Source organism: Protobothrops mucrosquamatus, unplaced genomic scaffold, assembly GCF_001527695.2.
Source record: "Protobothrops mucrosquamatus isolate PMUCROS unplaced genomic scaffold, P.Mucros_1.0 scaffold24, whole genome shotgun sequence".
NCBI classification, from domain to species: Eukaryota; Metazoa; Chordata; class Lepidosauria; order Squamata; family Viperidae; genus Protobothrops; species Protobothrops mucrosquamatus.
In genome coordinates, this window is record NW_015386409.1 from 1,179,237 (window position 1) to 1,196,141 (window position 16,905).

Sequence of the window (16,905 nt, forward strand, 5' to 3'; positions counted from 1 at the left end):
GATTACCGCATGTGACCTTCCCAGCCGGCTTCCAAGGAGAAAAGTCAATAGGGCAAGGTGAATTCGCTTAATGACCACCTGTTTCACTTAACAACTGCGGCAATTCACTTAACTGTGGCAGAAAGGTTGTAAAATCAGGTGTGAGGCATTTATCAACCGTCTTGCTTAACAATGGAAATTCTGGTCCCAATGTGGCTGTAAGTTGAGGACTATCTGCATTATCATCCCTTAAGCCAGACATGTCAAACACAAGGCGGATGCAGCCCGCAAAGTGGTTTCATGTGGCCCGCGAAGCCATCCTGGAAACAGTGAAGGAACACCCCCCTCTGCCTTGGCAAATGTACAATTTTGTGGTGGCCATCTATGCTGAAACGCATTCAGTCTTAGCTCCATAAGCCCCCCCCTCCCCGCATGGCCTGAGAGGAACAGTGAGGGTCCTCCAGTGGACCATGCCTTGGCACTTGCCCTGGTCCCACCCCCTTCTGCCAGAGACCCTCAGATCTATCCCACTGGCTACACCCACCCAGTAGGCCACACCCACCCCATCCACACCCACCCAGTAGGCCGCACCCACCCTGGCCACATCCACCCGGCCCCCTAAGGGCAACCACAATGCTGATGCGGCTCTCAATGAAATTGAGTTTGACACCCCTGCCTTAAGCTTTCAGAGCAGATATGAATGTTTCTTGTTATTTCTCCATGTATGCCATTTTATATGATTTCCACCCCATTTATTTGGGGAGAATTTTTTTTTTACCCAGTGTGTATCGCTTCTCGGCCTTTTGGCTAAGATCAAGTGTAGTAGTACCCAGTGTGTCTCCTGTATCATATTTTCAGTTACCAGGGTGGGCGTGATGATGCCTAGTGATCAATGTGTCAGCTAGAGTTTCACTTCAAATCGCACAATTCTATCATTCTCTGCAGTAGTTAACTTCAGTTTACTAGGCACAGAAATGGGCATTTTTACAAGATTTTTGCTTGTGAGGAAGGAAGACTAAACGGAAACAAATCCTTCGTCTTACATTCAGGATTTTTTTTCCTTCCTCTTGGGTAAATTTGGTGCTTGCCTTATTGAATATTCCTGTAACTGTTTGTTGTAAGAATTCCAAAAATTTCACTTGAGTGTCACAAGGCAGATCTCAGGAAGTATATGAACATTTCTGCTCCAATGAACATGCTAGTCAAGATTTCTTTCCTTTTACAAAAATAAATGTATAATACTGGATTGTCTTTTACATAAAGCCTCACAAAAGGGGTGTTGCTATCTAAAAGTCATCCAGTCATATATTTGATAGTTGTGTATTAAAAATTAAACATATATATTAGCAAAGATCGAATGAATCCTCGAAGATGTATCAAGCAGACATACTGCAAGACCTTCTATTGGCTGATAGCTAGTAGACAACACTTTTTTTACAATTGAAGTCCATTTACCCTTAGAGAGTTGGATCTAGCCTTAGTCATATTTAGAGAACAGCCATTAAAAGCAATGTAACAAATTAGTCACGGCAAATGTTAAAACCCAGTGGGCCGGCTCTTTAACCTTTACATTCTTTTTTTTTCTCCAGACCTTAATCTGTCATTTTTAAAAAGGAGAAACAGGTCATAGTCCAGCTAGAACGGGGTAGGCAACCTTGGCTCTTTTATGACTTGTAGACTTCAACTCCCAGAATTCCTGAGCCAACATGGCTCAGCTTGGAAACTCTCCCTTTCCCCTCAGCATGGCTGGTTCAGGAATTCTGGGAGTTGAAGTCCACGAGTCATAAAAGAGCCAAGGTTGCCTACCTCTGAGCTAGAACATTATCCTTGAGCCAGAGGAAGCCACACATTTAAGAAAGCCAGCCCTGCTCTATCTTAATTACTAATTTGTTTCCCTTCTAAAATATCAAAAATATCATCCAGTGACTTGTGCACACACTGCAGGAATTCTGGTGCATTCCTAGATGGATAAGCCGAAACATTGCACCCGATCCAGTTATCGTGTATGCTATAACCTAAACCAAATCCATCAGGCACCACCGGCCCAAATCCACCCAGGTTCACAGATGAGCTGCTCAAAGTACTTGTGGAGAGAATGTTGTGATTAATTAGGGCATAAGCTTGGTCCTTGTAAAGATCTGGCAAAGAAATTCCTTGGGATTCTGCTTCACACCGCAATGCAAAGAGGTGACGATCAAATCCCTGACCTGTCAAGAAAAATACAACAGTGAGCGGCTCGGAAAAAGTTACTACTTGTTTCAAAATCATATTTTATTCCACTTCCAAATGGCTGCTCTTAAATGAAAAACTATTGCTGTTAAAAAAAAAAAAGGTTATGTGAGCTTATTTAAATAAGCACTAAATTTATTTAAATAGTTTCAGTCACTATATTAATCTCTTTCAGTGCCTAGGAGGCTTTATGCCATCTGAAATGTTATTCAGTTAATATCTCAGTGACTACTGGTGCTAGTGATGATTAATATGCTCCTGATAAGGATACCAGTATATAAAAATTAAAGCACAGCAGTAAAACACAGGCAACATCTTTTACTTTCTAATAAGTGTAAAGAGATGATTTTTCCAGAGGGAGTTTCAGGACTGATTCTGGAGACATTCATGTAGGATTTAGATTTGCTATATTAATGTATTGCTTATGTTTTGGTTGTTTTATTTTTATTGTATATTTATGATATACAGATAAATTGCCTGGAGACCACCTGGTTTGAAGCAGTGCGTACATTTTATAAAGAAATAGGTATTAACCTCCCAGAGGTTATTATTCCACAATAATTCAGTTTTTACCTGTTTTCAAAAAGCTAATAGCAATGTGTCAATTCCAGAAGGAAGATACTCCAAAGCACTACATCCATTACTGAAAAGGAGCACTTCCTGATCTCAGTCCCATCCCTATCCCACTTCTAAAGATGGGGCACCAGAAGCAGTTTCTTCCGGGATGAATATCTCAAAATGGGTCAACCTCAATTGGAAAGGGAGTTCCTGAACACACCTAAGTGCCAACCATAAAAGGCTTTATAGGACAAAACCAGCATTTTGAATTTCACCCTACTGGCAGATGGCGCAGAACCTTCAGAATCAATACAGATAGTCCTTATTTAGCAACTGCCTTGTTTAACAACTTTTGCAGTTATAACAGTAATGAAAAAGCAACCAACCCTTCACACTTATGACCCTCACAGGTCTGCAAAGCAAAGAAAAACTGAAGTAAGTTCATAAGCACAGTTGCGGTTTGCTTAATAATCAAAGTTTCAATTTTGTTCATTAGCACTACCAGTTAAGCCCTAGGCATTGTGCACCAGATAACACCCAAGTTGCTCTGTACTGAAGCAGTGATAGCTTCAGGATGGCCTTCAAAGGTAGCTGTATGTGGACTGCTCCAACAGGTAGTGAGGAGGGCATGCTGCCAATTTGCATAACATTTACTTCTCACAATATTATATTGAGGTGTTTTGTAATCTTGGTATATAAATCTATTGTGAGCCTCCCAGTCAGTTGGAGTCAGGCAGCATGTAAACTGAATGAATCAATTCATTGATCAACGAACTCAACGGATCAAAATGACATTTTGCAATTGGATTAAGCTACTTTAAAAAAAAGTTATATTGCTGTGCTCACATTTGTTCCACAGAGAACTCAACGTTAAGAAAAGGGCTGCAATCAGTATAACCAAAAGCAAGGCTGAAGATCACCAAAACTCCCCAGCTATACTAACCCAGAGCAGCTTCTTTTGTGAGTTGACCGTGATACGTAGAGCACACTGTGATCATCTGGCGTAATTCCACAGTACTGTGCTTGGACGGCCTCTTGACCAATGCCTCCGAGCATGCCTTTGTGTAAACTGAAGCAGGCCGGATCGCTTCAGTGCGACCATGTTTGAATGCTGCTGTGCTACAAGATTCATAGGTGGCAACTGTCTGTCCATATTGCCTAAGAAAAGCCAACTGGAAGGCAAGCTGGACGATGGCATCAGGACTCAACTTCTGGGTCTTTATGAATTCCTTGCCTCCTCTTTCAAACTGCAAGGACTTCAGCGTTAGTGTTTTCACAGTAGCATCAAATTTTTGCTTGGCTTTGGTAATTCCTTCTTTTAAGGCATCGTTCAGTTTAAAATTTAGCTTCTCTACAGCTCCGTGCGAATCGCAGGCAGCTGGCAAGGACTGAGGCGTAACGGCAGGCATCTCGGTGCTGTCTTTAAAGACTTCGTTTTGGAACCTAAGCACAGCTACACCATCTCCCCAAGCATGCTCAAAGTGAACTGCTGCAGAGCCGTCTTTAGCTAAAATAAGATTAAATGATTTGTCGTACCACCTGTTAGTGCCGTCGCCATGGAGCATAGCACGAGACAAATGGTCGACATCTTTAATTGGGAAATCATCAAGGCACAGACAGAATATGGCTGAATCCACTTTCCTTAAGGCCTCCCCGTTGCCATTGTCAAGGAGTTCCTGTCTCAGAGTCGCCCAGGTGTCCCGGTTTTCGGTAGTTAGATAAGCAAGAGGAGATGCTGGAACTGCAGTATTGTCCGAAAGGATAAATTTTAAATGGGCTTGAATTTCTGAGGGTTTCACTATATTGCCGTTTTGGTCTATCACATCAAACACATAGAAGTGACCATTTCTAAGCACCAGTAAATGCCTTGCATGCTCATCTGTAAACAGCTCGTCTTTCCTGGGTTTAGGCAGCCGCGTGGAATTGAAAAGTCTGAAGTATTGTGACATGTCTAGTGGGTAGGCATTCACCATATAGGCACCAAACCATGAGAGAGAAGAAGGCACCAATCGAATAAACTTTTTGAACCCGGGAGTGTCGCTTTTGGAGGGGTTCAGATGAAACACCTCTGGTTCTAAGATGCCTGCCCTAAGAGTCTTCAAGAAACGTAAAGCAGCAACTGTCATGTTGGTGGCTTTCACAAGCTGATCGTTGTATTCAGGTTTGGGGTCAGGAGTGAAAGCCATGAATGGATTGAAGTTAAGAATAACAGATTTCCGTGCCTGAAGATACATGTCAAACCAGGGACCTGAAATTAAGAAGCAACCATAGAAGTAAATTAAGCTAGAGGAGTAAATTACGTATCATTAAGTCCCTTTTTACGACCATGTAATCCCTTAAATTAGGGTAGAGTTGGGGCAACTGGCTGGAGCTGATTGTTTGCTGGCTGGAAGCCCTTCATGATACCATGCAGAGTTTGCAGCAGATATTTTTTCGTTGCGCCCTGAGTGAGAAACATCTGCCGTTACTTAGGATTGAACTTTCAACCTTCCGAGTGGGCGGTGAACATTTTCACCACTAGGCCACCATGCCGCTCTTCAAATGTCATTAACATGGGAGGCTTATGTGAGGGACTCCAGTCAAAAGCATATTTAGTGAAGATCTATGGCAGGGGTCTTCAAACTTGGCCCTTTTATGACTTGTGGACTTCAACTCCCAGAATTCCTCAGCCAGACAGTTGAAGCCCACAAGTCATAAAAGGACCAAGTCTGAAGACCCCTGATCTATGGGATGCGGTAGAAAAGTTTCCGAGTTAATGACAACTGAAAACAGAATTTCTTTTACATTTCCTGCCATTAATTTAATATGGGGCATTTGTTTTGCATCCAATGCTCATTTACCATTTGCTCTCCTCTTTGACCATTTATCATTTGTCTTCAATGAAAAAGGACACATACAAATACACTCTAGCTTTTTCTTTTACCTTTTTGCCTGTTGCTTCTGCTCTTTCCTGTGTTTTTCTTTCCTTTTTTCTCTCCAAAAGTTTCAGTTCCCCAGCAAAGATTTCACTTCTAATTCCTGGCTTCTTTCTATCCACTAAAGTAACTGAATTCTATACTTGGCATAAAAAGTGTGGGATTTCTTCACAAATATGAGGACTACAAAAAGAATATTAATACTGGTAAGAAATAAAAGGTAATCGCCTGCATAGTCTGAACCTTCAGACAAATACATTGGTATAAAAGTGACATTCCTGTGCTACTAATTTTTAATTTTCACAGGTTCGTGACAGAGGTTAGCAGTAAACTAGGTATCAGAAAAGAAGTCTACAACCCCAAATCTTGGGCTCTGCAGAACATTGATAAGGAAGTAGTAAATAATGTGCATTTAGACCACCAATTCTGCTGCAAATTAGGACAAAGTTGCTACCCCTATGGAATGGAATCAAGCAATTTTGTGTGATTTTGATTTGCAAAAATTACCTTGGATTTTCCACTTATATTCCACTTATAAGTAACCATTTCCTCTCAGTCAACTTTACTCAGCTGCTGCTTATTAATTGCCCACAGAAACAGAGAGCTACTTCGCTATCGTCTTCCTAAATTTCATTTAAACAAATAAACCTTTTAGCATTTTATTTCAAATAGAAGAAAAATAGGTGGGGTGGGGAAGGAGAATAATGATACAATTCTTTCCATTTCCACGTGACTCTCTATATTTTGCTTCTGCAGATTTTGTTTTTTCTTTCAGTGGAAAGATTATAATTTGGCTAAGTTTTAATGCATTAATCACTTCTTAGCCTACTCTCAAGCAAATAGGACGGGACAGATAGCATTTTAAATCCACAAGTATTTAATTCAGGGTCTTGTTTATGTACTGTGTAATGAGTCACTCTTTCATAGAAGGATTCAGCTGAGAAATAGAACAGAGTCAAATGTGGTGAGATTTCTACCAATAATGGGCATGTGGTATACAAACACGCTGTTACCCTAGGCACAGATAGTCCTCAAGAGTTGCTTAATGACCACAGCATTTGCTTAATAAACCACATGACCATGATGAGCCTGACCATTCCAGTCGTAACTCAAGGACTACATGTACATTTTAGATGCCAATATCATACATGTAAGAAGAAGAGAAAAACATAGGAGTCATTGGAGTCATAAGACAAGTTGGACCCAATTTTACAATAATTTTTATGGCAGTCGATAAGTGGATCATGCAGTTGTTAAGCAAATCCATCTTCCCCAATGGGCATTTTTGGTCAGAAATCCACAAAAAAAGGGTCACAAAGCAGGGTCACATAACCGTGTGATCACGTGACTGCAGTTGTTAAGGAAATCTGACTTCCCCACTTGACTTTGTTTGTCAAAAGCTATCTGGGAAGGTCACAAATCATGTTCATGAGACCGCAGGACACTGCAGTCAGTCATAAATGTGAGCCTGTTGCCAAGTGCTCAAGTTGTCATCACGTGACCAACAGGTGGTGCAAGGTTTGTAAGTGCAAGTACAGGTCATAAGCCACTTTTTCCAAGGCCGTTCGTAACATTGAGCCATTATTAAATGAACAGTCATAAGTCAAGGATTACCTGTAAATTAAGTTCACTAATCTAAATTCTATAAAGGTTCTCTTCCTTGCTGTTCTTCTATTTTTGTTCTCTCTCTTTCATTTTTTTGTCTTATTTTTGCTGTCTCCTTTCTTTATGTTCTGGTATTCCTTCATCTGCTGAAGTAAGTTTCCTTTTCTTTATCTCATCCTGACTGTTCTCTTTTCCCAAACCATAAAGTTTAGCAGCCTGCAATAGATTAATATTTTGTTGGTAATGGACATTAAGTTACTATGATCGCTCTTATTTCTACAGACCGTATATTTTATTTCTCAGAATGGCATATGGAATCGGCAGTATGTGAAAGTTATAACACAGCGGTTCTTCAATTGTTTGAACCAATTGCTCCATTTCCCTATCTCAAATAATTCCATTGCCCACACAAACACACACACACACATGCAAGGCCAAAGGTCTGTTTTTTTGTACAAGCATCTCTGCAGCAGCAATCTGGATTCTCAACTCCCAAGCAGTTAGAAATTGCTCCATTAGCCCCAGACTATGCTCAAATTACCCCCAGTTTGAAAAATCACTGCTATAATGAATAAAATAACATATTTTTTCCTGCAACAAAAAACTTCCCTTCTCATTTCCTCCTTCACTACTTGAAGAGTATTCAAGTAAATAAAAGGCAACTGCTTGGTAATTAGGCCATCCTGCTTTCCTGCTAAAGATGCTAAGAGTTGAACCTGCCACATTCTGCATGGAAAGAGATGCTTGTTCCACCTATCCACTGTATTCTCTTCCATTCTCTAGATTTAGAAGAAGGAATCTAATGTCTGTTATAGGTTCTCTCGGAAATTATTCTGGAGCTCCAGGGTTTTGGCTTAAGACTAATTCCAACCCAGTCTTTGTGGGGGGACACATTCAGCTTTGACTCAAGAAATTCCATGTATGGAACAGAAGTTTCTGATAGCCCAAACTGAGACAAATGTCTTTGAATGTTATGTCCAGGCTATAAATTTAATTGTTCTGTGTAGAGAAGGTAACAGTGAAGAACGGCCAAGGACATCAGCAATGGTGAGGGGAGAAAAGACACTGGGAAGACTAGAGTGGGTATATAGCAGTGGTGGCGAACCTATGGCACGGGTGCCAGAGGCGGCACTCAGAGCACTCTTTGTGGGCACGCGCGTCGTCACCCCAGTCCTAGGCCTTCAGCTGGGTTTTATAAAACGTTTTTGCTTTAGGGCTCCGCCGCCGTGTGCAAAAAAAAACCCACGTTCAATCGATCAGTCAGTTTCAACTTCTCGCGGGAAAAAAAAGATCTTGCAAAGTTGGAATTGATTGATTGAACTTTTTAGTCCCACCCAGTCTGCCGGTACCACCACAGCCATGCCCACCCAATGGGCCACACCCAGCCAATGGGCCACACCCACCCGGCACCTGACGATGCATAAGTGGGTTTTGGGTTGCAGTTTGGGCACTTGGTCTCTAAAAGGTTCGCCATCACTGGTATATAGCAAGATAGGTTATGCAGTGCATGAAAGAAGAGAGGGAGGGAGGGAGGGGAGGGGAGGAGAAATGGGGCATGCCAGGGGAATATGTCATGCTGTGAGCTACTAAGGCAAGGAATGGAGAGAAGAGGTAATCTGTACAGCTTTGGCCTATTCACTGCACAAAAATCACTCCAGGATCCCTCCAGATTTAGTTTTGTCTTGAAACCTGGAACAACCAAAACCTCTTGGCTATTGGTTCTGCTGAACTGTGGATAAACTGAAATGGTTCAGCAAAACTTTTGGAACACATAGATTTGTTCCTGGTTTGAAAGAAAATATACTTTCCATTTCATGCACACTCCTAAAGGAAATGTTAACCGTTCAAAATGCAAACAAGCCTTAAAGCCAGTTCCAGACCTGTGGCTTCAGCCTGAGTTAATGAAAAGGAAGATCCATTCTTTGCTATCTGCCGGGTTAGAACTGATTCTTAATTGAGCAGTTTAAGGAAAAGACATCAGGAAGATAAGCAACATTTCACAATCATTTTCCTACCTGAAATGTAACTAGTATGTTTGTTTTGTTTGTCCTTTGCAACCAAATGATCATGCAATTCTCTACCGATGCCATTCTCAAAGTTGCCAGCCAGTTGTTTTGTTTTCCTAAATTTAAAAAAGACACAGAGAAGGAAATTTAGTATATCTCTCTGATATATACAATTCTTTGAGTGAAAATGTGAAGTATGCAGCTAAATGATAAGGTTCTGCTAACCTGATATATTGTAAAGAATAAAGAAGATGACCTTTATTATGGTGTGGAAGAACTATTATCTAGGCAAAAGGAGTCCTGGTGGCACAATGGTTACAATGCAGCCTAGCAGGCCAACTCTGCCCACAGTCTGTAGTTCGATCGAGATTGACACAGCCTTCCATCCTCCCGAGGTCGGTAAAATAAGAACCCAGGTTGTCGGGGGCAATATGCTGACATTGTAAACCGCCCAGAGAGTGCTGTAAAGCACTATGGGGCGGTATATAAGTCTAAATGGTATTGCTATTGCTATTTAGATCTGCATTTGAATTAACTGTTCTGAAATGCAAAGGGGAGAGAAATTTCCTTTAGTGCTATTTAGAAGGTTTTTCTGAGACTGCCTAGATTAGTATTGTCATGAGTCTCAGTCAGCACAAACAATAGTCAGGAGAACGGGAGCTATAATGCAGCACATTATACACATTATACATAACACTGGAAGTTTTTAAGAAGAGACTGGACAGCCATTTGTCTGAAATGGTATAGGGTTTCCTGCCTGAGCAGGGGGTTGGACTAGATGACCTCCAAGGTCCCTTCCAACTTTTTAATAATAATAATAATAATAATAATAATAATAATAATAATAATAATAATAATAATAATAATAATAATAATAATAATAATAATAATAATAATAATCATCTGCAGGGCAACCTGCAGGCTGAGATAGGTACCTGGACAGGATATCAGAGAGATGAAAGCTTGTTCTTACCTGAATTGATCATCATCCAAAAGAGGTTTCTGAGCATTCAGGTATCTTCTAATTGTATCTTCAAGTTTGGGAATGGGCAAACTAATAACAAGAGGAATAAAATATTGAGTCTGTGAAGTTAAAAAAACAATATCACAAACTCTCAAGAAAAACATGTTGATAGATTAAATGGTCAAACAGTTTTTAATTTAAATACACGCTCCAAAGCAGCTGTAACACTATAACTTATATCTATGCATAGTTTATTGATAATATTGTAAACACATTTTTGTATCAAGCATTCAGCTATTCTGAAATAAGCAAATTAATAAAGAAACAAAAAGAGATTCTATTAATCATAACCTATAATAAAGTCTTACATCAGAAAAATGCCTTCCAGACTTAAAACAATTGTTATCAATATTTCTGCATAAGTACAATGCATAAATAAACTCCAATCCCCCAATTAAACCAATGAGCATTGAGCACAGTAACTAAGCAAAAACAGTTGCATATTGTTGCGTATTAACAACTGGGAAATGGAAAATAGGAGGAGGAGAATGAATACTGTACAACTGTACAACTGGCTCAAATGCTTCCAGATTAACATTTGAGTTAATATTTAAGGTATATTGGATGATCTTTATCTCTTTTACCACAGTAACCTCTATGTAAGCTACTCATTTAGCAGGAACAGTAAAAAGTGCAAAGTATGCAGTGTTGAATTCACTGTTATTTAGACAACTAAATAGTACACTTTGACCTTAATAGAATAATCCTAGGTAAGCTGATTTTAAAAGTTTCTCCTTCAAGTCATTGTTCACTCCTGGTGACTGCCTGGACTAGTCCCTGAAATTTTCTTGGCAACATTTTTGCAAGTGGTTTGCCATTGCCTTCTTCCTAGGGCTAAGAAAGAGTGACTGTCCCAAGGTCACCCAACTGCTGTCATGCCTAAGGCAGGTCTAGAACTCACAGGCTCCTGGTTTCTAGCCTTAATCGCTACACCAAACTGGCTCTCAATTTAGAAATGAACAATGCATAAAGTCAACAAAATAGGTACAAAGGCATTAGTAATTACATAGATACATAGAATCAGTCCTTGAAAATTGTAGGGACTAGTCCAGACTGTCACCAGCAGTCAAAAACTGATTTGAAGGTAACAACAAATTAAAAAAATGTATAACTCTGAATAGCAATGATGAGAATCATGTCCTGCTTTTAGCATTACCCTTTCACCTACATACCATATTTTATTCTGGTCTTCTTTCATTACCAACTGCAATGAAGCTCTTGCACTTTCCCTTTGTCATTTTGAGCTCTTAAACAACTCTTTGTTGTGCTGTAATTTAGAATACAGTAACTCACATTTCACCTTAGATATTCTTGTGAGCAATCCAAAAGCTGAACATTCTCTTAATCTGGAGTTGAATTAAACAAGAGATTCATACTATCTCTTAGCACCTCTAGAGTTGTGCAAAAATAAAATTAGTTCCTGTCCTCTCATGAATTCACAGAATAATCAGGACAATCCAGCTATTAAGACAAATTAAAATCTTTGTTCTGAGATCACACATTATACTACTGTACTGTATGTTTTTTTTTAAAAAGTTTAACTTTGCTGCTTCAGGTGAATGATAACTGCAGGAAACTCATTGGTATGTTATGAATATGAATAAATAATGTACATATGTATGTCCAAACTGCATATTGAGGATAACCAGCTATCACATGAATACTCAGAACATGTCCACTGCCCCTGATGGACTGGCATCCTATGCAGCTTTGAGTCCATGGCAACCTATCAGATATCTGGGTTCAAAAATGATGTAGATGAAGTTTTCCATTTATCCTTGACTTCAGAAAATACAAGCATGATTAATTTCAATGCAACTGGTGTTCTGCAAAGAGATATTCCTTATGGATTTCTGCAAAGTACTATCTTGTTCAAAGGCTTTTACTGTATAGTATACATGTAGCACTTTAGTAGGGATTATGGTGATGACTCAGCAGGGACTGGGATACTATTGGCTGCTGTCAAGTGTTTGCATGGGAGGAAGGTGAAGGCAACTACAGCACCTGGCACAGCAATTTACCTATTGATGAAGACCTTTTTTCTACACTGCCCTGCAAAGTGACACCCATGAATCAAGTTCTGCAGTGGATCAAAAGGGACTCTCCTATGTTATTGGGAACTCCCCAACACTATCTGATTCATGAGGTGGAGTAACAGACTCTGTCCCCTAAAGTGGAGGGCAGTCTTCAGCACTCACCCAACATATCAGGTCTTAGGATGAGCCAGAAGGTAGATGGGGGCTTCCTGATAAGGCAGAAGCAAAAAGCCCCACTTATCCTACAGATCAAGCTCAGGTGATGGCTAAACCCATTTGTCCAAACTTATCTCCTCTCCAAGTTCACCTTAAGAAGGCAATTGGTCAATGCTCCCCGATTCCTGAAGCAAGAAATTTGTCAAATCACTGCAATTTTTTATCATGAAACTCTTACCAACCAAAAGCCTGCTTCTCTATAGAGACCAGTTATGAAATGGAACAAATTATGTGCTCTTTGAAGACCCAAAGATGCTTCCTCCAAGAGACAATTGGACTTTTGTGGTGGGGGAGGGTGTCCTTTCCTTTGAAAACGTTTCTTTTCTCATCCAAGAAGCTTGGATGCGAAATGGAAAGATTGGATGAGAAGCGAAACGATTTCAAAGGAGGGGGGGAAAAAGTCAATTTGACTTTTGGAAAAAGCGCTTTTGGGACAGGGTGACGGTTGAGAGAATCTCCCTAGGCATTTGCCCTTTGAAGAGTTTGTGCCAAGTGCTATGGGACTGAATTTCTAAGGAAATCTTAATTGGATATGGGGAGCTTCCGTGTACGACTTAAGACAGTGATGGCGAACCTTTTAGAGTCTGAGTGCCCAAACTGCAACCCAAAACCCACTTATGCATCATCGGGTGCCGGGTGGGCGTGGCCCATTGGGTGGGGGTGGCCCATTGGGCGGGCGTGGCTGCGGTGGTACCGGCAGACTGGGTGGGACTAAAAAGTTCAATCAATCAATTCCAACTTTGCAAGAACTTTTTTTTCCCGCGAGAGGTTGAAATTGACTGATTGATTGAACCTTTTTTTTTTTTTGTACATGGCAGTGGTGGCTTAAAGTGAAAAGGTTTTATAAAACCCAGCTGAAGGCCTAGGAGTGGGGCGACAGCGCGCGTGCCCACAGAGAGGGCTCTGAGTGCCGCCTCTGGCACCCGTGCCATAGGTTCGCCACCTCTGACTTAAGATATAGTTACTTCGCAACTTCCCCCAAACCCAGCGAGTGAGAAAAGTATACACTGACTTGTATACTTAATTTCCTCTTTGAAAGAGGGGAGGGAATTGGACGCGAGGACCTAAAGGCCACTTCAGAAGGGCAATCGAAGGACGCCAACAAGCAAAGCCGGAAGGGATCGAGGCCGAAGGGCCACAGGACCAGTCCCGGGGACCAGAGACCAAGCACTGCTCTTTCACCCCAGTCTCCAAGGAGGCACTTCCTTACCGGGGCAGGCTCTTCTGATAATGCATAGTGGGGACGATGCTGCGGTGCAAGTACTGGGAGAATGCATCGTCTTGGCTGTAGCTTCTTCGGGGCCCGACGAGGAGAGGCGGGAGCCAAGCCCTCCGGAAGCGGGAGAAGGAAGAAAATAGCAGCGCCCCGGTCACCATGGCGGTCTGGATACTTTCCCTCCCGGTGGCGGAAAAGGAGAGAGCCAGCCATCGGTGCCCGCCCCTGGGAGGAGTTACTTCAGATCAGAAGACGTGGGACGGCTCCGGTGGCAGATCGCGCACCCTGGGCTGCTTATGAATAGGCCGAGTTGCTGGTTTTAAGCCTTTGTGTGTGTGTGTGTGTGTGTGTGTGTGTGTGTGGCACGGCGCTCTGCTAAACTCTCCGTAGTTAATGAAAGTTTGCATAGCGACTGAACTGACCCCAAGCTGAACACTCAGACGAGGCGCTGACTCTGCGCTACAAACTAGCCCAGGGGTAGGCAACCTTGGCTCTTTTATGACTCGTGGACTTCAACTCCCAGAATTCCTGAGCCAGCTGTGCTGGCTCAGGAATTCTGGGAGTTGAAGTCCACGAGTCATAAAAGAGCCAAGGTTGCCTACCCCTGAACTAGCCAATTCTCTCTGAAGTGACAGCACCCCACCCGCCTTCCCATAAAGCAAAACTTTGTAAAAAACAAAAACAAAAACTTGTAAGACTTGTGGACTGTCACGCCCAGAATTGAAGGCAGGCTGAGTGGCTGGGGAATTCTGGGAGTCGAAGTCCACAAGTCTTGCAGGTTGCCAAATTTGGAGACACCCCGCCCCCCGCCCCCCGATCGAGCCACAAAGTGCACAAGCCAGTGGCAGAAAGGGGCTGGGTACTCTGCAGTGTTTCCCTTGGCTCCGGTTCTGGAGCGCCCAGGCACCTGGAGGGTGCTAAACCGGAGACACTGGTTTAACTGGTGGAAAGGGGAGAGGGAACTGAGGCAGAAGTGGTTTCCCCGTTTCTTCTGAGACCAAACCGCCTCGTATCCCGAGCTGCAGAGATTTATAAAAAAAAAAGGGCGAGAGAGATTCTTTCTTCCGTTCTTCGTGACAGAAGCACGACTTCTGCTCTCAGCAGCCTATGGGCAAATTAAATTACCTGTCAATCACCGAGAAAAACACAAGAGGGCAGAGAGTAGCGCCTCTTTCTCGAGAGAGAGAGTTGGGATGCGCATTTTCTCCGTTTTCCTTTCCTTTCTTTGCATGCCAAAAATACATTTTTTTTTTGTGGAATTCAATAGGAGTTACTTCCACAAAAGCAAATACAGGATGATAACATTAGGTCACAGTCCTGTTGACCCTTTCTTTGGAATAGGCTACATTGCTTTCAACTTGACTTAAGTGAAACCTTTTTTTTTTTTTAATTGTCTATCGAGATTCTTAGTCATTCAGGTCATGGTTGTCCCAAAGAAGATTTTCACGAGGCAACTGGACTTTCTTGTTTTTCCTTGAAGATATTTCGCTTCTCATCCAAGAAGCTTTTTCAGCTCTTGATATCAGATATCAAATATTGTCTTCAAAGAAAAACAAGAAAGTCCAGTTGCCTTGTGAAAAAGCATCTTTGGGACTTTTAGGAGAATGCTGTAATCTGAATAGCATTGCTGTAAAAGTCATTTAAATGTTCTTGGTTTTGATTTCACTGAGTGTTGTCTAGCATATATTGGACATCTGTATAATTGTTTAGTGATCTATAAGTTAGTGTTTTTAAGAGCATTCACACTTCACTCATGTAAGAATTATAGGAAAATCCCTTGTATGGGAATGTTTAAAAATGTGTGTTTGCTGCCCCAAGAGTTGCGCTGAATAATTATTTGATGATATTTTCTTTCAAACACGTTGGGACAGAATCTAACCATCAGTTAATAAATAGGGATGTAGCAATTTAGTTTGTTTCAGTTTTGCAGTACTTAACATCATCGTGCTTTTTGTCATTTTGTAACATTCAGTAAATTTTATAAAATGCAAAGAAACCCAGCCATTCCTATCTATCTGTCTCTATATCCATAATAAATGCAACTGTTGAGACAGGACATCTTAGAGGAGTCTACGGTTTGAAAGAGATATCTCTTAGTTTGCTCAAACAAATTGGGCCACAATACTATGGAATGATCAAAGGAAGGAATTTCCATCAAACGAACACGCTTTTTGTTTTTAAGTTATCAAAAAGCTATTTGGTTTTGTTTGCAGGTATTTTGGAAGAAGGGGGTATTAAATAAAATGCAACTTTTCATTGAGTAAATATACTCAGGATCTGGTCACGCCACAACTGTGACGAAGGTAGCATGTAGAACAGCATTCATGCATAAAAAAATTAAGGCTCCCTAAAAACAACTCCTTGGTACATAGTCACATCCATGATGGTTTTGGGTAGCAAGTCACAAATGGGTTGCTTTTGCCTTTTACCAGGTTGTCATTGTTTTATTATTTTTATGAACTTTATGAATAACTCTTCCTATTTTCCCCACAACAACAACCTTGTGAGGTGGGTTGGGCTGAGAAAAAATGACTGGTTCAAAGTCACCCAGCTGGCTTTCATGCCTAAGTTGTGGCTGCTGTTGTTATTTCTTAGTCAAAGTTACAGTTCTAGGATCACCTGGCATTTCCCTGTCCAAAAAACAACCAAATTCAGCTCTGCTTAGCATTCTGAGACCAGCCTTGTTACTTGTTGCCACCTGCTCTAACCTCTGTAGATGTACATTTCAATAAGTGCTGCTATTTTTCCCAGGTCAGTTTATTGTGGTTTTATCTGCTTATTTGTCTAGAGCTTTTTACTGAGCATTACAGTTTCTTCTCCTGCCCTTATTCTGGTTGATTAACTTTCCAAATAATCATTAAAGAAATAATCAGTATAAGCATAATCGCTGGATCACAGCCATCATCTTTAAAATGACTTTCATGAGCACTTCAATACAAATGATAGTGCTTGGGATTTTCTGGTATTTTGTACAACAGCCATTCCTGCTTTCAGTTGTCGCGTCCTAACCTTTGCTTTTACTTAAACAATATTTAGAAATGGGATTATTTTTGTAGTTTGCAAAACATTTGATGGCGACGTATTTTTACAATTTCTAAATAGTTATTTTTAGAAGAGTTTC

At 41.1% G+C, this 16,905-nt stretch overlaps 1 protein-coding gene and 1 pseudogene across 2 annotated transcripts; one reads left to right on the forward strand and one right to left on the reverse strand.

Annotated features, from left to right (window-relative positions):
* The first annotated feature begins 766 nt into the window (after positions 1-766).
* Positions 767-909, forward strand: LOC114922252 (annotated as a pseudogene).
* A 943-nt stretch (positions 910-1,852) lies between these two features.
* On the reverse strand, positions 1,853-13,951 carry CPT2 (carnitine palmitoyltransferase 2). 2 transcript variants are annotated; one of them, XM_029283130.1, is made up of 6 exons: positions 13,779-13,951; positions 10,266-10,346; positions 9,302-9,408; positions 3,780-5,014; position 3,169; positions 1,853-2,186 (listed from the first exon to the last, which is right to left on the reverse strand). In XM_029283130.1, exons 1-6 carry the CDS (start codon positions 13,943-13,945, stop codon positions 1,855-1,857), a joined length of 1,923 nt encoding a protein of 640 aa, XP_029138963.1. In that variant the 5' UTR covers positions 13,946-13,951; the 3' UTR covers positions 1,853-1,854. The 2 variants fall into 2 exon arrangements, with proteins under 2 accessions (XP_029138963.1, XP_015666402.1); XM_015810916.1 differs by lacking the exon at position 3,169 and having other exon boundaries at positions 3,710-5,014.
* Between the last annotated feature and the right edge of the window lie 2,954 nt (positions 13,952-16,905).

Coding starts and splice junctions, on each gene's coding strand:
- CPT2 (XM_015810916.1), bottom strand. CDS start 13,945: ATGGTGACCGGGGCGCTGCTATTTTCTTCCTTCTCCCGCTTCCGGAGG. Junction 5,015..9,301: donor ACATACTAGTTACATTTCAG/GTAGGAAAATGA, acceptor TCTTAATTTCAG/GTCCCTGGTTTGACATGTAT. Junction 2,187..3,709: donor CACAAAAGAAGCTGCTCTGG/GTTAGTATAGCT, acceptor TTTTCTTGACAG/GTCAGGGATTTGATCGTCAC.